General features: G+C 38.1%; 1 protein-coding gene across 2 annotated transcripts; it reads left to right on the top strand.

Moving 5' to 3' along the window:
* Positions 1-179: 179 nt before the first annotated feature.
* Positions 180-21,431, top strand: TMEM62 (transmembrane protein 62). Of its 2 annotated transcripts, XM_040557376.1 has the most exons (14): positions 180-438; positions 1,957-2,068; positions 3,177-3,314; positions 4,392-4,437; positions 6,707-6,848; positions 8,919-9,043; positions 9,188-9,310; positions 10,365-10,520; positions 12,004-12,163; positions 13,910-14,023; positions 14,994-15,078; positions 16,634-16,738; positions 17,590-17,708; positions 18,653-21,431. In XM_040557376.1, the coding sequence occupies exons 1-14, from the start codon at positions 271-273 to the stop codon at positions 18,977-18,979; spliced, it is 1,920 nt and encodes a 639-aa protein (XP_040413310.1). In that variant the 5' UTR covers positions 180-270; the 3' UTR covers positions 18,980-21,431. The 2 variants fall into 2 exon arrangements, with proteins under 2 accessions (XP_040413310.1, XP_040413311.1); XM_040557377.1 differs by lacking the exons at positions 180-438; positions 1,957-2,068; positions 4,392-4,437 and having other exon boundaries at positions 3,235-3,314.
* The last annotated feature ends 1,160 nt before the right edge of the window (positions 21,432-22,591 follow it).

Here is a 22,591-nt window from a genome sequence, read left to right on the forward strand (position 1 = left end):
GAGCCACCCATCTCCTCTCCTCGCGTTTTTATTGTCCCTGCGGCGACAGCTTCCCGCGCAGGACGCTGGCGGGCGGAATTTTCCTTAAAAACCCCAAAGCCGGAAAAACCCGCGAGGAAGCGGGGACCTCCCCCCCCACAGTGGGCCGGCACCGGCCCTCCCAGCCAACCATAGAGGCGCGGCGGGGGCGGCCCGACGGGCGGCGGAAGTGCTGAAGCCAGCGGCGCTGCCCGGCGGCGGGCAGCGGAGGCCGCCTGAGGCGGCGGCGGGATGCTGAGGGTGGCCGCCGTGCTGCTGGCAGCCGCCGTCGCCGCGCTGCTGCTCGACTGGTACGCGCCCGCGGGGTCTCCGCGCCCGGTTCCGGCGGGGCGGCGGCGTCCCCGAGCCCCTCAGCCGGCCCCCGGGGCGGAGGTCGCCAACCTGCTGTGGGCAGTGCAGGTGAGCGGGGAGCGGGGGTGGGTAACGGCCTGACGGGGCGGGGGGCGCCGCGCTGAGCGCCGCGCTGAGGAGGCTCCGTGATGGCGGAGGGCGCTGCCCAAGCCCACCGAGCTGTGAGGGGTCGGCTCGGCTTGACTCGGCTCGGTTCGGTTTGACCAGAAGCTGTGGCACCTCCGCCCCGGTGAGCGCTCCCCGCTGCTGTCACACAGGTGTCCGGGCAGCCTGCTAGGCTGCCCGAGAGGTAAGGTGTACGTGGTAATTAAAGCTCTCCTAATTACTGCGTTATCTCCTATATTGCATCAGTACCCTGTCCTGCATTATATAATGCTCTGCTAGGAAATCCAGCCTCTGCTTGCCACTCTCCTCTTCCAAAGTTCAGGAAAGTGGCAACGGAGAAAATATTACACGTGGCTTTTTGTTTTTAGCCTCAGGACTTGCTGGACCAGTACATGAGTGATGCCTGGTTGGTTTTATGCACATGTAGCCTTGTTTCCAGATTGGATGTGAGATACTTGTTAATCTGGCATGGTCTTGGAAGTGAACTGTCACACCTGGATGCTTCTGTGGGCTCCGGCCTGACGCTGCTCCCCACAGCATTCCTCGAGCACTTAGTGTATAACTAATCATAAGCCTTTACATATTTGCAGGCAATTGATAGCTGAGATGTCACAGAAGTTGCTGTGTAGCTGCAATAGGCTGCTTCTGCTATTTCCCTTCTGTTCTAAAACTCAAGAGCGCTTTCCCTACATGTATTAGCTGCAGGCACCACTCAGCGTGTAAGCCAGTGTATTATTAGTCCTTTTGTTCTCTCCAATTGCTGTGCATTTTCTAATTTTTTTTCCAGTAATTTTTCCTTAAATGACGTAGGGCTTATCTTTACTGCAGAACGGATTTCAAAATGAGAGGCATGCTTGAATTAAGGTAGATAAAGCCTCTGTTTCGAGTTTTTAATCTTAAAGAGAGTCGACTACGGCAGTATATAACAGTTCCAGAGCTATGCTGACAAGCAGCATGCCCAGCTCCATACTTCTCTTGCCGTCTTCTCTCTGGTTATGTTACGTCCAGTGGAGTTCTCCCAAGGATAGGTCACAGCACAGCTAATTTGAGACTTGCCTTTACTTTCAAGTGGCTCTGTTCTCTTTCAGACATGCCCTTTAACAGCTGCTTTATCATTGGCCTAACTTGGAAGTTAATCAAGCACTAAATCCCATGTTGTGCCAGATTATGTTGTGGGAAACAGGCTTCGAGCTCCCTGGTGACTCAACAGGTCTAGCTTAGGCCATGGGATCAAGTTCTTCCCCAAGTGGTTCCTGCCTTGTTTTTCCTCTCATCCACAGGAACATCTCTGAAAGTGAACTAAATTACTATCTCTGTACTATAACCTTGTATTAAGGGCTCTTTCACCTTTCTTGTAGGAAAAATGCTTTTCTTACATAGTGCCCAGTAGGCGTTCTAGACAGTGTTGGGCAGCAGTAACCCGCTGTTTGGGACAGGGTTTCATTTTTCTCTCTTTTGCAGGTGTCAGATATTCATATAAGTAGATTTCGGGATCCCAAACGAGCTACTGACTTTGAAAAATTCTGTTCTGAAACAATTGATGTAATTCAGCCAGCACTTGTTCTAGCAACAGGTAAGCATCTCAGAAGTGTCAATTTCCTCTTGAATGTGCTGTCAAATGAAGAGCAAATAAGCAAAATTCTCAGATCTCAAAATAAAGCCTTAAAGCTATAAGGTATCTTAAGCAGTGGAAGTAGAAGTGTGGGTGAAAGTAGATTGATAGCAGCAGAAGAGATTAACTTGTAAATGCAATAAGATTTGTTTTTGATTAATATCTTGAATTTGGTGGTGAATTTAGAATATTACGTATAACTAAGACATAATCATGCAATATAGGTATTGTCTTCTCCCTGTATTTGTCACTAAACCTTAGTTGTGATTAGTAGTCATCTTTCCTAGTAGTGATTTTATGTCATCCTTTGCATGTGAAGTTACAGAAGTGAGCGGTATCTCTGACTTGTCGTTAAGAGTCAGTTTCTCTCTCAGGTATTCTGTATCAGAACAATTTTTGCTTATGTGTATAGAAAAGTGCTGTGAACTAACATAAGATTTTTATTGCTGGTTTCTGCTTGAACACATACCAAGACAGGTGAAATAAACCTTGCCATTTCATTTGATATCTTACTACTGTTACTGAAATGGATTAAGTTTTGGCAAGCAAATTGAAAGATCTTTGAGCTGTTGCTATACATGAGGTTTTAGAGTTTTTGTGCTAAGTTTAGACTTCTTATGTTTCTACAGTTACTTATCTGCTGCTTGCTTTTTAAGTTAAGAGCTCAGAAATAGCGTTCATCTTCTAACTAACTCTGCAGGAAGGCATTATTATACGAACAAATTGAGAATGGCTTGAACTTTAGTTGGAGCTTAAGGGAATACAGAAGGTGTGAAGTTGAAGTCTCTATGACTAGAATTTTCAAGTAGAAGGAATGCATAACAATTTCTTTTAGCATGGCATCGGTAAAAGTGCTGTAGTGACACGTCTGATAGACACTTGAATAGCCTCCTGCACTTTCATTAGAAGGCATTGACCCTTACAGTAACCAGATGACAGGAATGTCCAGACTGTACACAGGAGGCCTGCGGCCTTACACTAGGAAGCTTGGATTGCATTCTTGACTAGTTACAGCATTTGTGAGAACTGTGTAGACCTCTAGTTACATCTCACCGTTGTACGTTTACAGGTGACTTGACAGATGCTAAGACGAAAGATAAACTGGGGTCTGAGCAGGTAGAAGTAGAATGGAAAACTTACCAGTCAATCCTGAAGAGATCAAGGGTCATGGAAAAAACCAAGTGGATAGACATCAAAGGCAATCATGGTAAGAAGGAGATGAAACGTCTCTTCCTTTCCTGTGATTATAGAGATAATTTAAGTAAGTTATAATACAGAGGTAAATTGTTAGAAGTTGCTCGCATATTAGTGGTGGTTATGAGTCAGTAGAAAGACTTGCCATCCAAGTATCTGCTCTACTAAGGGCACATTTGTTTACATTTTTTACTTACTGAAGTTCTAGTAACAGGGAAGTAAGACTCTTCATTTACTGCTTCTGCATGGCAACTGGTAGAATGTAGCTTTAGATGTTAGTTATTAGTTTGTGTGCCCCATCTTTCAATGCAAGGGCAACCTGTAACCTTATCCTACTGAAGAAATGGTTTTAATTTACTTCTCACAGACCTCCTCCAACAGTTTCAGTTTAAAAAGTAGCACATGCTCAGCAGTTGAAACAAAATCTATTTCTTTTTAGTAGAAAGAACTCAGGGAAGTTTATATGTGTCATAGTTGTAATTCTAAACATTCAAGCGCAAGCTAATAACCTTGTAACAGCTGTTCTATACAGGAAGGGCAAAACTAGAAAGCCTAGTATTGGGGTGGTGGGCAAGGAGTACATCCTTTGTCATATATAGCCCGTAATACTTAATCACATTTCCCTAGAAGTCTTCTGTTACCAACCATAGTGGAGACGTGGACCCCAGTTGTAGTACAACTGTTCCTTAACATACACTAGTCTCTGATGCTATTGCAACCTTATTTTCCCTAGATGAGTTAGGTCTTTATATAACCCACTGAACTTGAAAAGCTTCTGAAAAGGTTTGTGGCCAAACTGTAGTCATGTGTCTAGCTTTTAGCCACTAAATGACAATTTACATTTCCACAACAATTTTGTCTTTGAAATGAAACTTCAAAGAGAAAACTATTCACACTTCCAGGTTAACTGCATGAAGTATGTAATGTTTTCACTGCACACCTGGGTAGTCTGTTTACCAATTATGCTTTTTTTTTTAAATATAGCTTGCCGTTGTCTGCTGAGACACTTATCTCAACATCAGGACATAAAAATACAAATTACTCAATTTGATCTGAAAGTGTCCTCACTTCCTTTTTCTCTCCCTTACAGATTCATTCAACATTCCACACCTGGATAGTGTTCGGAATTACTACAGGTATTTTATTTACCACACATGGCATTTTATTGAAGGTCAAAATTGCTAAACAATGTTCTGTTTTCAGTTGTCACAAATGCTTTCTCACTGACTTTTTGTACAGCCAAGACCATATTTGCTGTTCCCATTGCCAGTTAGTAGAGTAGGATAAATTCAGAGAATAGAGAATTCTTTTCTCAGACTTCTTATCCCTGTATGTTTTGTAATCGCATGTGTTCTAAGCATCCCTGTGTCTAGGAAATGTTCTGTGCATTATGTGTACAATTTTATGACATTTATGTAAAACTAATATTTTTTAAGAGTCTTTTCATCCTCAGAGGGAAAAAGTAACAAAACACAGTTTTTTGGTTCTTTCTGCATGCTCAAGGGCTTTTCACTTCATATGGGCCTAAATTTTATCTGAGCCACTTCTTCACATCTGAGTAATTTGTGATTTTAGAAAACCCAAAGTAGAAATAGAGATGCAAGAATACAGACAAAGTATGATGGGTGGACAAACCTTCTGAGGAATTTAAATTCTCTGAGGAATTTAAATACTTAATATCTCATTGGAGATTTAATTATAAATGATCAGGAAGCTATCACCTTGTCATTTGTCTCTTTTGCTTTTACATTGGGGAGGTAGCCTCAGCTGTGACTCATGTTTAGTTCCTCGGTTTTTCTTGCCCTTGACATCTCTACACAAAATCTTGTTTCCTAATTTTGGTGGTGCATTTAGCTTTGACTCTTTAGAACTAGGGGAGGACTTAAAAATCAAATTTCTCCTTGAATTCAGGCTTTTAACCTATTCATTCTACAATAACAGAGTTTCAGTTTCTGATGGTTCACCAATTTGCTTCATGGCCCAGCAGGAGCAGATTATTTTCCCATAAATTCACTGAGATGGTATCCTACAACAGCTTTATTTGCAGAACATGGAATTCAGATGTGGATTTACCATGAAGGGATGAATGTGTGGCACTGATGAGGCTTTTGCATAGGCTAGTTCAGTGCATGTCCCTGTATCTTTTGCTGCGGTTGTGGCAATATAGCAGTGTAGTATTTATCAGTACTCTGGTCTGTTTAATTTAAGGCTGCTATCACAAGTGCTAGTGAATCACATGGCAAGATGTAGCACTAGTAAATCTGCAGGATCATCCCTGAATTGTTGCTGTTGGGATTTGGCCTAGACACGTTTACTGTTTGGAAAGAGCTATGGATCACCTTCCTCTAGTCCACTCTAAAGATGCAGTGCTAGCAAAAGAGATTATCCTTAGAGTGAAAAGGAAATTTCACCCTAAGAATTTGAGTGCAAATGTCAGGTTAACAAGTCTTTGCTTATTTATTACCAATTTGTTGCAAAACAAATGTATTCGCATTATGGTTTTTACTTCACTATAGTCATCATAAGATAAAGAAACTCATTAGAGATTTATCCTAGTTAGTATCTAGGACTGAAGAAAGGCTCTAAGAATCTTCAAAAGCTATTAAGTGTTACTAAAAGGTAGAACTATCTTAAGAACAATTTTATTTAAATGCATGTTTAGTCCTATGGATGAATAAAATACAAAGATTAAGAATTTCTAGGTAATGTGCCCCACACTAAGGACAGAGAAGGGAGATGGCAGAGTGAAATGGAGTCTTGTGGAAGCCTTTTCTTCTCCGCTACCCCATGATGTTAAACAGTCAAAAAGACAATGTCTTTTTTTTTTTGTCTGAGCCACAGAAAATCCATGTCTGCTTGCCGCTATGTGATACATGAACAAATTTTTCTTTCTTTGCTGCACACCTCTAGAACACTGTAGCTTGCACGGGTAAAAATATAGGCCAGGGAAAGCAGTTATTCAACTCCCTGCTGTTCATTATGGATTAAAATTAAAGAAGGCAGTAGTTGTATCAGAATACAATGTTTTTACACAAGACCACTGGTTCCTGTTTTACTTCCACAGCATGAGCAGAGGATAATTCAACTGTTGTACATAATTTAAGTGAGACTAAAGACTGAAATCTTAGGATTATGGTACTGAGCTTCCAGTTCTCTTAAAGTTCATGATGTTCTTAAAAGTAACATTAATTTGAGAAAATAAACCTTGTGAAAGGGTCTTTATGGCATTAGAAATATAATGTATCTTCTTTGAAGTACAGGCGTTTCAATGCCATTGATTTTTAAGAGGAGACTGTACTGAAGTAATGGAGGTCTAACGCAAGAAGTTGTGCGTGTTTCATACACGTCATCTTTGTCATTGCTGCAAGCTTTTCTAACAGCGCTATTTTTGTGTTATTTTTTCAGGAAATACTCTGCCTGGCGTAAAGATGGCTCTTTCCATTATATCCACACCACCTCTTTTGGGAACTATTCATTCATCTGCGTGGATGCCACACTCAGCCCAGGCCCAAAGAGACCCTATAATTTCTTTGGGATTTTAAATATGGTATTTTAGAAATCTTAGCATTCTGTTTTGCTGGCTGTGGTACTTTTATGGTGTATGAATCTGTTTGTTTGTTTTTTTCCATGTCTTTTACAAAGAAAAATTGTCTGAAAGATTTGTGCTCATATGAAAGATTCTACTTTTCTAAGTTAATATGCACATGAAGCTTTTGTTTAGAAAAATGAATGTTTCTCTTAACATGTAGAGTATCAGTGTTTTCTGTCAAGAAATAATCCAGTATAAAAATGTCAAATTAGTTGTTTGTTTTTTTTTTTAGGACTCTGCCAGTAGTTTCTTAACATTTAGACAAGTTTATTAATATGTTCTTTATCTGCTGTGAAGCTTTTTTCCAAAAAAAATATAAAAATCCAATTTCACACCTTTTTTCTTTGCTAGATGTTTTCTATTAATGTTTGCAGATGAGAGAGTTGCACTAATTTATAGCATTCTTTCACATTATTCCACTGATAAAAGAAATATGTCATTTACAAAAGTGAGATCCTGATGTTCCAAGACCATGAAGATTACTGTTTTTCTTAAAAGAATAACACTAATCCCAATCTTTAAATCAAATATCAGTTAAGGTAACATTTTGCTCCCCTTTCGATTTTTCTTTGTAGTTTGTTGGTACATTTGTTGTTCTGGGGATACTGTTCTGAAGCATTGCATAGTTATTGTGTTCTGGTAAACAGATGTCGTATTCTACCTGTGGTAACTGCCTCAATGATAAGTAGAATGTTCTTCTAATCTTGTCTAAAGGAGACTCAACATTTAATTAAATGTTTGTAAAGTACTTGGTGATAATTAGATAAAAGATGATGTAGGAGTGCCAAGTACGGTAGTGTTCTCATTGTTTACTGTAATTCATAGGCATGTCTGTAGGGTGTAGTAACTTTGCAGACAAACTCTCAAGGAGAGAAGAAACGCAGTTGAGTCTGGAGCTCCAGTTCTTGGCTGCAATAAATCAAGTGTTTGCTTGCTTATTAACCAGCAGCAGGAGTCCAGAGAGTATAATTTGCAGATTTTTGCACAAATCTGAAGGTAAAGAGAAAAGGTAGCCATGGGGCAGTAGGTACTTGGAACTGTGTTAAGGATTAAACCTCTGCAAGGAATTTGAAAAATAAACAGCATTTATATCATTGATTTGATTGTATAGCTTGGGTTTCTAATAGATATCTCGTGTAAAAACATTCTTAAAGCCCAAATTCATAAAGGCAAGTGAAATATTAATTTCACTTCATAAACCTGTTGCAGTAACTCAGAATGCTATACCAAATCCATTTTTTTTTAATATAGCTTTTATTTCTGTTTACTTTATCCATGCATTACAGCATTGCTTTTGAGGTAGGAAGGAGAATAGTATGTTGATTTTTCTCTGGTTTATACTAAAAGATTTCCAAAATGGTGAAGAAGTAGATTTGTATTCATCTCTGGCTTTAGTTTTCCTGCCTCCTCTGTTAAGTCTTTGAGATCCTGTTGGTATTAGGAGTCTCTCTGAACTGGTTCATGTGGTTGATGTCAAAAAGACTGGAATTCAAACAAATGAAAGAAAAATTTTGGTTAACATTAACAGCAATGGCTGAGTAATATTTTCAAGATTCAGCATCATAGTTCCTGCAGTTAAATGACTGAATCGTATGGTGCATGGTTCTGGGATCTGTCATGCCTATAAAAGGCTGTCAAGCAAGTCAGGAGATAATAGGGGTGTAATTGCAAGGCAAATATATTTGTAAAATCAACTCAAGTGTATCTTTGGTTATATAAACAAGCAGTAGAAAGGATAGAAATATAATTTACCGAAGTTGGTCTTTATATCCCACCTTTCTTCTGATCAATTGCAAGACATTTGAGTATCTTTTCATTTTTTTCCAACATAGATTTTTAGGTTAACAGTGCAGTTCATTGAAGCAACTGTGGGTGTTCTCTATAGATAACAGATGAATTGCATTCTTCATTAGTTTCTTTCTGCATTTCTTCTGCTGTTCTTTCTAAATAACCTAAATGGTAAATAGTTAAACAGTTATTTTTGTTCTGTTTTTGTTTTTTTTTTTTCCAAACACCTGTCTTTTTCAGAGTCAAATGCAAGAGCTCTCTATGATGGCAACAGAAAGCCTCTACAGCAATCATACTGTCTGGTTTGGCCATTATCCTACCTCAACAATCATCTCCCCAGCCCCAGGAATACGAACGTTAATGAGGTAAGATTTTTTTTTTCCTGCAAATTTTCAGTGTAAAGTATGTTTCTTGCTTCTCTTCGCATACTTGTCTGTCACTTTATAGGTTTTCTGCACTGGCATCTCCTCCCCACCCAAATAATCACAATTCTTATGTTCTTTTATTAGTTCTGCCACAGCTTATTTATGTGGACATCTCCATACAATGGGTGGACTGATGCCAGCCTTGCACAGTCAACACCATGGTGGCACTCTGGAACTGGAATTGGGAGACTGGATGGATAATAGGAGGTAAGCAAATCCTGTGTGAGCAAATTATTGTGTGGAACCTACCTGGTCCTACTTTAATTCCCTTTTATGCTGTTTGGAGAATCCGAAGAAAGCATTAGATCTGTCTGATTATTACTATTAATGTTTTTGAAAAATATCTCTATGTAACTTTGGGCATTTTCCTGATAGCAACAGTGTGTTAATAAGTTATGCAAACTAATGTCTTGATTCATTCTTGATATTTATAAACTAAAAAGATAGCATCTAAATATACCATCTAATACGTATTTAGTATTCAAAGTAGGCAAACGTGATAAAATTCAGCATCAACACTTCCGAGTACTGTGCTCTGGACTAGCTGTTGGAATTCTAGAAATAAAAACAATCTACCTCTGCTGTTACCATAGCAGCATATGAAAAAGCATATGATGCTACGTGGAATGTATGGTAGTATATCAGCTTTTCTGCAGTAATGCTACAAAAGATACTCGTGTGTACAGGAGAAAGCACACGAGTTGTTGTCCATGACTAGTGTACTTGCCCTTACACTGCAGAAATGGACATTATATTTGAGTTCTTTAACGTAATGTTCATCTGATTCATATGCAAAATTCAATAGACCTTGGCATTTCCAATTCTGAGTAGTGCTTCAGTGATTTATAAGCAGGTAAACCTCATCAGAGGTAAACATCTGTGCGGTTACTGTGGCAGAGTCAGCTCAAGTTTGTTCAGCTATGTAGTAACTCTCGTGTAAACCTTGCCCTTCTCAAAACTAAGTCACTGTTTTAGTTGTAGTAAATTCCTTTGAATCATTTTGTTAAATTGGCTGATGATTACATACTCTTATGAATTATATAATCTAATGTTGTGATTTACTATAAAATTATAAAATAAATCTTAAATTGCTGTTAAATCAAAGTTGTGTAGAAATCTGTTTGTGACAACATATGATCAAGTACAAAAGAGAATAAATGGAAAATAAATCAAACAAGTTCTGTTTAGGAACTTGGGAAGCATGAGAATCTGCTGCGCATGCAATACTTATATCAACAAAATTATCTTCCTTCCCTCTTAGGTACCGGATCCTTGCATTTGATCATGACCTCCTTAGTTTCACAGATCTTACCTTTGAAGAATGGCCTGCAGTTCTCATCACCAATCCCAAATCCCGCCTTTACAGTAGTTCTTCTCATGAACCACTAGTAAAAATTCTTTACTCCACTCATATCAGGTACCCTGTAATCTGATTTTACAATATTTGACAGTATTTCACTATATTTATTAGTTGGTGTCTTTTTGTGGTCATGGTATATATGTGTATTTATATAATAACATACGCCTTAAAAAATATCTACTATTCTCAGAAACTGCTTTTCTCTGCAAAATTGATCCTGAGAACTCACTTTGTATCATAACTGTGATAAAAGCAGATTATTTAGCACTAATTGTTATTTGCTTTGTTTATGTGGTTATTTCCACTGAAACTTTTTTTGTGTGGCCGAAGCTGGTAGTTTGATTAATACTTAATCTGTTTCATCAATTTCACATGTTCACATTGCCTTCCTTTATTTCAGGATTTTGTCTATTTTTCTGTTCACTTTAGATTTCTTATCCTTTTCTTCTGTTTTCAGTATTACAACCCTGGTATATTCCAAATATTTATGTTAGATATTTAATATATATTAAAATCTATGTCTCTGCCAATTTTCCTGTTTGTTTTAAAGGTCTCCATCTTTTCATTTCTACCTTTTCTTTTTATATCTTTTTGTGTTCAAAATCTTTATGCGCTTTTCAATACCTAATATTTGCTATTAGACCAATAGGTATAAAATATACGTGCATATTGAATACGTAGAATTACAATCAAAAGAACTTTGTCATACTTCTCCATTTAGGAAGCAGTGTCCTACTAAGGCTGCCTACTTTCCAGTTTACTATTTAGAATCCTATCTGAATTTTCTCATGATTATATTCAATATAGGAACTGGTAGAATAGCTCACAATAACAGTAAGAGACTCCTTCATTTGACTGACGTGCTCCCCAATACCTTTTGTATTAGCAGAAGTGAAAGACAGGTGTGCAGTATATTGAGATTATGTTAGTATCACTGTTTCTCTGGTTATAAGCGCTGTCAAGTGATACCATGTTTGTTGGTATCTCAAATCTGTAATACCAGTCTTGCGTTCCACTCCATTTCTCATAAATTCCATTGCAAAGACTGGAAGGTCTTTGTAATGTACTCTGACTAGCAAAGAATCAAAAACAACAAAGAAAAAAGGTACTCTGCACTCAACAACAAAAGATTTCAGAGAGAGACTGGCGATTTTCAATGAAAATATCTCCAGCTATTTGAGTGTGCATCTGTATGTGTGTAGGGCAATGCATCTGGCTAATGTTAGCAAATGTTTCAACAGCAAGAGTTCTAAGATTATTTTTGCCGAGACCCAAGGATCTCCATTTTTGTCTGTTCAACAGCCTAGTTTTCTATCCTGTTGTTTTTGTACAATACCTTATAGAACTTCTTTTCTTAGTTGTAAGAAAGAGTTAGCATATTGCCTTTTGCCTACAGATATTATACCATTTTCACTTTTATCTCCTTTGGATTCTTAAGTAGAAGGTACCATTATCTTTAGGGGCTTCTCTTTGGGAAAGTATGACAAATCTGCAAGTCCTGTAACAAATCTGTTTATTTTGCTGTTTGTTCAATCCTTAGAATTCTGGCCTTCTCTCCTTCTGTCATTACCTCCGTCAAAGTCTATATAGATGGAGTTCACTTGGGGAATGCTCATCAGGCATCTGGCCCTCTCTACGTGCTGAAGTGGAACCCGCAAAATTACAGTGAAGGGTCCCATCAAATAGATGTGATTGTCCAGGTAAGATACCCATTGGCATTGTGTGTGTTGAATCTCTACATTGTCATGCGTTCTCCATCACCTTTCTGCATCACGTAGCCAGGAACAAAATACATGGTAACAGACTTGCTTTTGTATTTGTCTGATTGATTACAAAAACCAGCCGATTTATTAAATGAAATTGACTGATTACTGAGCACTAAAACATTAATAAAGTATTGGGATAATGTTGTCTCTTAATTTTTTTTTTATTTTTGTTTGTTTGTTTAACTTCTTTTCATGTTTCCTTACAGGCTGCTACTGAATATGATTTCTGTTTCCCAGAACATCAAACTTAACTGATATTAGATTGCTGGGGAAAAAAGCATTTCTTAGTCTATCTGCTTCTGCTTCTGGAACATATTGTATTTCTGTCCCTTCAAGTGGCTGTCAAAGAACCCATCAGACTGTTCTAACATTCTGCACATTTGTACAATAGTAATGGGAAAGTCAGATTTGTCCTGCCTGGTGGAACCAAGCCAGGCATTATTTCGCACAGGACAAAGACAATAATGCTTCTCTCCCTCCCCACCCCTATGGCCTCTCTGTACTGTCAGTGTTCTGTCTCCTTGCTTGTTACTGATTTCTGTGATGCTATATCTAGGAAAAGATGGATTTTATAATCAATTTTTTTTGATGATGACAATGAAAACATGCGCAAAACTGAGTAACTTTTGAAGACTGTTATGCAGGCCTGCATAGCAATAATGTGCTTTGCAAATGTGTGCTTGTTTTCAGATAACTGAATGGAATTTTCTAAAAATTAATTTCATTTCCTCTCCAGCCATAAGTCACTATTACATCCAGTTACTGAATAATTTTGTGGAAGAGAGGAGGATGAAGTCTTGACTTGTATTGGTTACCTGTAGAGAAAATAAGAACAGTTGATTGGTATACATTGTTTCTGGGATTGTCTAAATGCTGTTGTTTTGGGTGTAATCACAGTAACATACCAAATTCTTTAATATAAATAGACAGTTTATTTTGTCCTGGGAAATGAGGTATCAGTGTTATATATGCACAAATATAAAATAATTCTGTTGAAATATAGCAGAACTGGGGATGAAAATGCCCTACGGGATTGAGTTTTTGATGATAATGTGTCAGTTGTACTGTAACTAGCAAATATGCTTGAAACTAAGTACAACAAAGCTTTAAAATGTTTTAAGACAGGTTATTAGCTAGAATTGAGCTTTCAGAAAACAAGTGTTTGTGGGTGGCTAAAAAATAGTCACTGTCTTTCACAAGCTGGAATCATAAAATCACAGAACGGTTTGTGTGGGAAAGGACCTTAAAGGTCACCTGATTCCAGCCCCTCTGCCATGGGCAGGACACCTCCCACCAGACCAAGTTGCCCAAAGCCTCATCCAGCCTGTCCCCATCCAGGGATGGGGCATCCACAGCTTCCTGGGCAAGCTGTTCCAGTGCCTCACAAACCGTCACCCTCAAACTGCTGAATCTCTGAATGGTCTCATATGCATCACTTTCAGAGTATAATATCACAATCACAGATTTGCTTGAAATTACCAAATTGTCAATAATCAGTGTTTTGTAGGTAGAAGTATTTGTCATGTGCATGCCTGGCATACTGCCATGTTAATCAGATCTTTCCAGAAAAGTTGTAGATGTTGACTAGCTACTTTAACTTGACTTTCATGTTATTTATTTAAAATCTGTTATGTTGGCACTACCAGTTCCTAATTGCTTTCTTATTTTATATCAATTTAGGATGCTTCAGGAAGAGTTAGCAAACGGGGTCATATATTTTCAATGGAAGAAAACCTTTCTCTTAAATTTGGCTTTTTGCCATCTGTTATTCTTCTTACTGACCACTATGTTCTAGTAAGTATTTTCAGCAAAACATCTGTCATTCTGTGCTGGTTTCCCCCAGAGACTTCAGGAAGAATTTCCAAATTCCTACTAGATTTGAATGCACTTTGCTTTTATCAGATGTGACACTGTTGGAACTTCACAAGTATTTCAAGTTGCTTTCCTCAAGGTACATGCTTCAAGTGTGAATGTACCGCAGTGGTTCATGCAAGCAGTTGCCTTCTGTGATTTAAACAGTTGTCCATTTTGAGGCACAGGTATACACATGTTTTGTGCAAGCAAGAAATGGAAAACAAGGTAGTGGAGATAATAGGAAAAAAAAAACATTTAAGTCAAAGAAAACTCCACTATGATCTTTTGTAATATGTGTACTGGCAAGAATGCCAAAAAAGTCTCACATCAGCTGCTGACATTATAGCTAGCAAAGAGGAAGGCAAAATTCCCACTTAATTCAGTAAGTTCCAGATTATATCCAGACGTGTTACAGCTCAGTACATGGAAAGAAGGAATGTCATAATAATTAAGGTGCACTTACAGAATAACATAGTAAAGTCTATATTAATGTAGGTAGTAATTCTGAGCCAATTACAATACTATATTAGTTTTGTTAATCGATAAACAATATTCTCCACAATGTCTTAACTGCAGTTCTATACAGGACAGTATTCAGAAAATGTTTTATATAGGAATTGTATTTATACTCCTTCAATGGATGTGTTTTACAAGCACCATTTTTGAAAGATGTAGTTATATTGCTGTCACGCGTCCAACTCAATCCAAGTCAGTAAGATGCAAGTGAATGCAAGTCCAGTAACTTTTAGAAACTCTAAGTTTCTTTTACTCTTTAGTGCAATGGTACCAAGACGTTTTGAATGTGTTTCATTAGAAATCTCTATCATTCTGTTATTGTCCAAAAGGCATGCTCATGGGTTGACTCTGGAAAAACTCCAGTGTGGGCAAAGTTAAAAACTGTTTCTTTCAGGCTCGTATGCTGTTTGGATTGATTGTGCTGATTCAGATTGCCTTGCTCGTTGCTTTCAGATACCTCCAAAAACCAGCACTCAGAGGTATGAATCAATGTTTATCTGTGTTTTAGAGGATCTAATTTTCCCTAAAACTATTTAGTATTTATCCATACACTAACAATATATAAGGAATTGTAGATTTTCACCATATGCATTTTACATCCAGTACTGTGTGTTTTGATTAGGTTCTTTGAAGATGCTGTTTTTTTCTAAGAAAATCTCCAATATAGCAAATAAAGTTAATTAAGAGTTTAAAAACTTGTTCAGATATCTGCTGAAAAAAAAAAAATCAATCAATTTAAGTCTAAAGCTTTCATTTTAATTTTCTCACTGAAGAATCTGATACATTGGGAAAGGAGTTTTATTTTGTATCAGTTCTATGTGAATATGCTTGTTTCACTACAGCTGTTGCACAATTCTGTCTGTATTGCTGTCACCTGACTGGAGAAACAGATTTCCTGCTACAAGAATAATTTCTGCTGATCTTTGCAAACAACATGAACAGGGTTGTGTCTTTCTGAAATGAAAATTAAGATCAGTTCTATCATAACCTGATATTTTGTTCATTATAAATCTGATAATTGAAAATTAATACTGTTAAGCTGGTAGTGCTTATCCTTTAAACAGTTGTTTGAACCACACCTTACTAATGAGATTTTTCTGGAAACCACCTCCCTTCCTATTCATGTTGGTATGTTTCCCTTCCTTTACACCCATAGTCACGTAGCATCCTGAGGTAACTACAGCAACTTCTCACACAGAAAAAGTTTTCAGTTATATTTATGGGATTTACTAGCTAAAAATGAAAAGAGCTAGCACTTTATGATCAACTAGGTCCCTGTAGACCATGAAAAGTGTTTCATAGATTAGTGAACAAACTTTAGAGCTCTTGATTTCCGAAGTTCAAGCATGCCCTCTGGGAGTTAATGCTTTGTGAGAAGGGCAGCCCTGTAATAGGTCAATTTCTAAAAACTAGCTTCATTTGGAAAGCTCTTTAGAGCCTTCCCCAATCTATGAATTGCATGCTGTGGTTAGATGAATATTGGTTGTGATTTCTTTTGCTAGTGTGACATGCTTGTCAAATGTTGACATTTTAACATCTAGTCTTCATTTTATCTGAGTTACTGTCAGACTTCATCAAGTACCAAGCAGATCTAATCAAATATCCAGTTAATTTAGTCTGTGCTGACCTGCCTTTTTTGCATTTGCACAGCTACTGTTTTGAATTCTTATTTTTCATTTAATTTGAACTTTCTGCATGTTTTTCATTCTAGCTAACTTTATTTTCTGGGTATATAAGCGTCATGCAGTTTTATTTGCATACAGTAAGTGTACTACTCATTTAGAATGGCAGCTTTTTCTGCTGTTATTAACATAGATTGTTAAATTTATCAATTTCTTATTTCCAAATATCACAGTAATAGTAGAAATGCACTACCCTGCATTTATTCTGTAGACATACTAAATATAATTTTTACATTTCTTAGTTAGTAGACTGAGTGGGTGACTTATGCAGATTTGTTTCAGAAAGACCAATGTTATATGTGTGTTGCAACCTGAATCAAGTTTATTTTTCTGAAACGTTGCTTCTGTTTAGAAAAGCCAGGACTACTGAGTCTGACCTCATTTTCCCTTCATGTCTTCAGTAAAACAAACACCTTATATTACTCAATTCTGCTTCTGAATTTATACACGATTTTGGGTAAGTAACCTAGAGTACTGAAGGACGTAACATTACTATTTTTAAATTACACATCAGATTTTGATGGAAAAATAGACTTCTGGTATCTTGGAGAATGGGGAGAAGCTACTTAAGTTATGAAGTTGATGTGGAACTTCAGAAGTTAATGTCCAAGGAAAATAAGTTTGCTCATTAAGAGCTGGACTTAAAATCCTAGAATGAATTAAGTTATTAAACTACCCTGAAAACAGAGTGAGTATTTTTAAGTTTAGTTTGGGTTTCACTTAACGAATAGGATCTGTACATTGGTATAAAATGAGCATACGGAATGTACATTTCACGTGACAAGTCACTAATACATCTCAGCTCTGATATCAAGAATTTTAGCCTGTTTCGCCTCTGATAATATGTTAGTAAAATAGATACTTTCATGGAAGTGAGTATAGTATGCATAAAAGTGCAGGTTGACCATTTTGACTTGTAAACTGGGGCAAGCTGGGGCTGTTTCTGACTGTCTTTCATAAGTTTTATTGTAATTCTGGGGAAGGACCAGCATTTGAAAGGGTCTGTTTTCACTTCTCTCATGAGGAAAACATTATCTGTGGTGTCACAAGTTGTCACTGAGATGAAATTGAAAATATTTTCATTGCATGCCACAACTCATTAATGGACCATACCAAAAGGCCATGATTCATTCACATCAAGAATGTTCTTCAGATTGTTGTAGGTGAAAGATAAGACTTATTACTACGGACAAGCAATAGAGAAATAATTTTCCCCAGTTAAGCAGTTTGTACTAAGGATTAGTGAAAAATAGTTATGTCTATATTATATTTTCTGATAGTGCTCTGTTTGTTTTTTCTTTCTTTTAGGACCATGGTTTGTAGGTGAACTAGTAGATGGCCAGCTGGGGGCCTGTTTTTCTTTCGGGGTCTTTGTTGGTGGTTCCTTCTTACAGGGCAGTCTGACGTATGTGGTTGGGATTTTACAGGTATGTATTTAGAGATAAACAGTGACCAACAGCTTGCTTCTGGAATCTTTGTTTATTTGTTTTTTATAGTTTTATAAAGAAAGGAGTTTTGGAAGAATAGAGATGATCAGTCAGTGTTAGGCCATGCCTGACTATGGCAAGCTCTTTCTAACCTTTCTTCAGATTTAAACTGCAGAACAGAAAGAGGTTTTGCATAGGTTTCTCAAACTTCTATTTTCCTCTATTTGATATTGCTTTGGACTCTCTGGATGCCTGGATTAGAGGCCATCTCTACAGGTTTACCCCTCTGTCTGATTTTTTTTTTTTTTTTTTTTTTGGGTCCTCGCACACAAGTTGCAGTGATTAAGCAAAAGGGACTCAATGTCCTGGGCAGCTCTCACACACTTAATAGTTCTTAGGATCAGTAGGTGTCACTCTCTAAGTAGACTTGAGTCTGGTTTTCCCACCAGTCTGACCTGGCTACCTTCTGGTTTTCCCAGCAGCCATTAGTCTGAAAGACAGGGTGTAGTTACTCAACATTTAATCCAGAGCAAGTCAGTGTTGCCTCTGTCAGGGTCCCTCCCTTGTGCCAGTGCTAACACTTGTTTTATACCACAGTGAGCTGGGTCAGAGAGCTAAACTCACACAGAAGCCATCCTTTTTTACTGTGCTAGTATTTCAGTCAAACTCCCTGAACCAGTTCCAATAAGAGTCAGATGCTTGTCAGTGCCACGCACTGCAAAGGAGTGAGCAGGAATACTTGGCCCAGGACTGAGGCACAGGCAGACCCAGTTGTATCAGCTGCAGAGTCCTGGAAGTGCATCCTGAGATTCCAGCTATAGAAACTGCAGTTATCCCTTAGAATGGGACAGTTTTATGTGCTCGTATCTTTCTATGCACAGATGTGTGTTGCCCAGGAGATTTGGCTTGGTCATTGTCTTATTTTCCTCTACTCTTCTTTTCAGATGTTGTTTTTCAACATGCCATTAATGGCCTATCTGTGCTGGTGCCTGTTGCTGCGGTGCCAGGGTCACAGTTTCCATTCTCACATCCATCACGTCCGACGCCTCTTGGCTGTGCTTATACATCTGGCAATGGCACTCCTGCTGGCTTGGCAGGTCTATTCTTGCTATTTCTTGCAGCGAACCTATGGGACCTTGGCTTTCTTCTTCTCCCCAATGAGAACGTGGCTGGTGGTGCTGACCTCAGCTCTGATTTATAAAACCTGGACACTTAAACCATCTGAGCTCAGAACTTACATAGTAGAAATGAAAAACTGTCAGAGCTCCTGAAATACAATAAAGTAGTCCAAGTTTGTCAACTTACAACTGTCAAGACATGACCTATAGTTTTGTGTTGCTGGAATTCCATACAGCCCAGCTGTGAAGTGGTAAGATTTGAAGCTGCACCTGCATCGCTACAGAACTGTAATAAATTGTAAATGTATAACAATATGTATTATATGCTTGTATTATACATAGGCAGTATACTATATAATACATGTTATATAATACAGTTATACATTATACATTAGAACTATACAGTAGATTGTGTAATAATCTCTAGATAGATCTGTATGGATCACTAATGGAATTGTTTGCTCATTACTGCTGTAATACTTACTTTTATTCATTACATTCTTGATTTTTATAATGCTGGGACAAATGTGAATAGATCTTGATAAGAAGCTCCAAGATTTATGCTTAACTTCGCTTTTGATTTCAAGATTTACATATATTTCTATGAGACTTAACTACAAGACCAGACCAGATGTCTTCATGAATTAATGTTTATTGCAAAGGTGCTGTGTGGCCTTCCCAGTAAGTCCTATGCTTACACTCTTTTTTCAGTTCATAATGCTTTTTATGAGCAGTTTATAGGCCACTAGGTGAGTGTATGCGTATTTGTATGTTTACCTGAGCCATGGTGTTAGCCTTATCCTGAGAGTGCTGGTTAATTAACATACTCCCTCTCTGGGAGGAAATAGTTGTTTTCCCACTCTTGAGGTGCTAATTTTCCCACTTTCGACCAGTGAAAGGACTGTGAATGATCAATGTTGCTGCGATTCCCAGTTGTAGTCAGACTTCAGCTTTAAAGCAAAGAATGAAGAGGAAGCTATCAGGCTGGGAGAGACAGAAGGAATCCTGTGATCTAATGGCTATGTTATGCCTAATTTAGGGCCTCAGGACTGTATTTCTGGGTCTCAGTCAAACATGCGGACAAGTGACCTAGGAAACTCATTTCTTTGTTTCTGTTTTTTCCTAAGTCAAAAAGTGATAGAACAGTTACATTTATGAAGAACTTATGACCCAGAGCCAAAAGAGCTGTGTCTTTAGTAATTACAAATTTCCTCTGCTCCTCTTCTCAGCTCCTCCGGGAAATACAATTTTTTAATATTATATTCTTGTAAAATGTGAAGTTCCTAATTTTAACAATAGTTCTTTGTTATATAACAACACCTTAAGGTGATTGTTAAGCTTCCTGCCTCAGTTTCCCTATCTGTAACGTAAGGAGAACTCTGGCCTGCTTCACAAGACTGCTGTGAGTAGAACATTAGAAGTACTTCATGTAATTTAGAGTAACTTATTTTTGGTTTATTAAGAAAAAGGAGTAACATTTTTGGTATATTAGAAAAGACAGCAACTGTACTAGAAACGGTAAAAATAGTAAAAGAGCAAATTGAATTAGAAGGAAATGCTACTTACAACTAAGACTTTCGTTAGTTTTAAAATCTGACAATCTTACTATTCCTTAATTCCAATTCCTCAGCGATTGACAATATAATAGGATCAAGAGTAACAGCTCTCATTTGCATAAATTACATACTGAAAGTTCTTAAAGTACAAGCCTTGGGGTTAGCCTCTAATTTCGCTGTCCTTATTCATAAAAGCATGTGGTTGCCCACTTTAACTGTGAATAACAACAATCACAAAGTATGTGAGCTTTCCCTTAAAATTATATTTATATGGATTTATATTTTCATATATATATGGGCTTCATAAAATAGCCCATCTCCCAGAACACATCACCAGTCACTTAAGGGAACCAGTGATAACCTCTGACACACATACAGATGCTATTATAATAAATCTGCAAGCCACTCCATTAAAAAAAAAAAAAAAGCCTTTGCTCCTCTGTTGCCCTGTGATGCTCAAAAGGCACTAATCAACATTGTAGACTAAAGTGAGATATTCCAGGGATAACTGGCCCTGTGTTGACCCAATTAATTGCCTGGTTTGTGTCCTCTCTTGAAATTAAGCTCTTTTGCTCCCTGACACGCTGCATTTCTCATGAGAAGATAACATGTATTCTAACTTTTGCATCAATCAGCAGTAGTGTAAGAGAGACTTCATAGCACTGCATGGTTTATGACATGTTATTCCAGTTTATGGATGAATTCTGGATGAGAAGAGTTTAATTTTTTTACTTGAATGGAAGAAAATTACTTTGGCATTTATTAATTCTAGCATATAGTTCTTTTTAAAATAGTACTCCTTGGCTGTTGGGGTTAACCATAAGAATACATAGGTCTTCTGAAGTCAAGAGTATTCTTTCCAAACTGCTTGTTAAGGGGACAAATAAGAGCTACACAAAATGAGTGAGCAAAGCAAGTAACAGATCGTGGAATCAGACTGAAATATGTTATATGTTGCCAGCAGACATTAGTAAGATCTGTGGAAAAAAAAAATAACTTTTGTAGTATAAAGGTTTCTATTAAAATACCCTGCAGGTTTGGGTTGTTTTGTTTCTGGTTTTGATTTTTAATCTGCTTGGAGAAGATGACTTGAAATACTTGACTCCCATTTGAAACTACTCTAAAAGTGCACTTGAAATGGATTTCCTTTTTGGAAGGAAGAGTTCTGAGATTAAACAAACAACAAAATGTATTTGAGAAGTAATGTGTTTTTGTTTTGAAGTTTTAGAAAAAGCATATGTAATTGTTCTTCATGATGCTCTTTGCTTATGACGGATTCTGTTCATAAGTGAATAACATGCAAGATGCTGTGAAACGAGTAATATAAATAAGGAAAGGCAATTATTTTACATGCATTACCAGTGCTCTAAGATCTGAGCAAAACTCTCAGAGGGAAGTTCCTAGGGGAATGTCATGGCTGTGCATAATTTCCTATAACTGTCATTAGTGAAGACCTGTCTGATCCAGTGATCCCAATAAAAAGCTCTCAGCAGTCACTACGGTGGGAAGTGCAGGGATGGGGGAAGAGGCTTTTTCCATGTGCTTTTCTTACTATCTCTGTGGCATATCTTAAAAAAAAAAAAAAAAAAAAAAAAATCAAAGAGGAAACAGCTTCTTTCTGGAGTGGCTTAGATATCCAGAGAGGTGAGAGACAGCTGCCTGCAGGGCACCGAAGGCTTGCTCAGGCTGCCTGCCCTGAGGATACAGAACAGGCCCTTCCAGTTTGAAGTGCGGCTTGCTGCCCATGTAGCTTTCTAATGGGATTGCTGTTGCTGAGTAGATGACCACTCTGTAGTAGTAGTGGAACATAAAGGCAGAACCATCCCAGGAGGAAGAGCATTGGTAGACAGCGTCCTGCCCTTTCCCAGTCACCCCCAGAACCAGGAGAAGAAAAGGCTACTGTGCTGGCATCTGTTCAGACTTTACCCCCCATCAGCAGGAGTCCTTGGCCCCTTCCCGAGCCTGGGAAGCAAGGAAAGCAGGCAGGGCAGGGTGGAGGTGAAGAGGAAAGGCTCCATCTTCCAGAGCTGGGAGTAGGGATGGAGAGAGGGTCTCTGAGGGTGCTGTACTCAGAGATATGGAGAAGCCAGTCCCAGAAAAGGTGGGAGCAGGGGGTAGACCGGAGTCCTATAAAAACCTCACTACTTTTGTTCACCATTTGCCCTCAGACAGTCTCCTATAAAAATAAATTGCACCTCCCTATTGCATA

This window comes from Cygnus olor, chromosome 5, assembly GCF_009769625.2.
Source record: "Cygnus olor isolate bCygOlo1 chromosome 5, bCygOlo1.pri.v2, whole genome shotgun sequence".
In the NCBI taxonomy this organism is placed as follows: domain Eukaryota; kingdom Metazoa; phylum Chordata; class Aves; order Anseriformes; family Anatidae; genus Cygnus; species Cygnus olor.

Bases quoted from the DNA above. Each gene is read 5' to 3' on its own strand.
- TMEM62 (XM_040557376.1), top strand. From the start codon at position 271: ATGCTGAGGGTGGCCGCCGTGCTGCTGGCAGCCGCCGTCGCCGCGCTG. The intron at 12,164-13,909 runs GTAAGATACCCA...ATATCAATTTAG, and splicing joins AAATAGATGTGATTGTCCAG to GATGCTTCAGGAAGAGTTAG. The intron at 14,024-14,993 runs GTAAGTATTTTC...TGTTTCTTTCAG, and splicing joins TTACTGACCACTATGTTCTA to GCTCGTATGCTGTTTGGATT.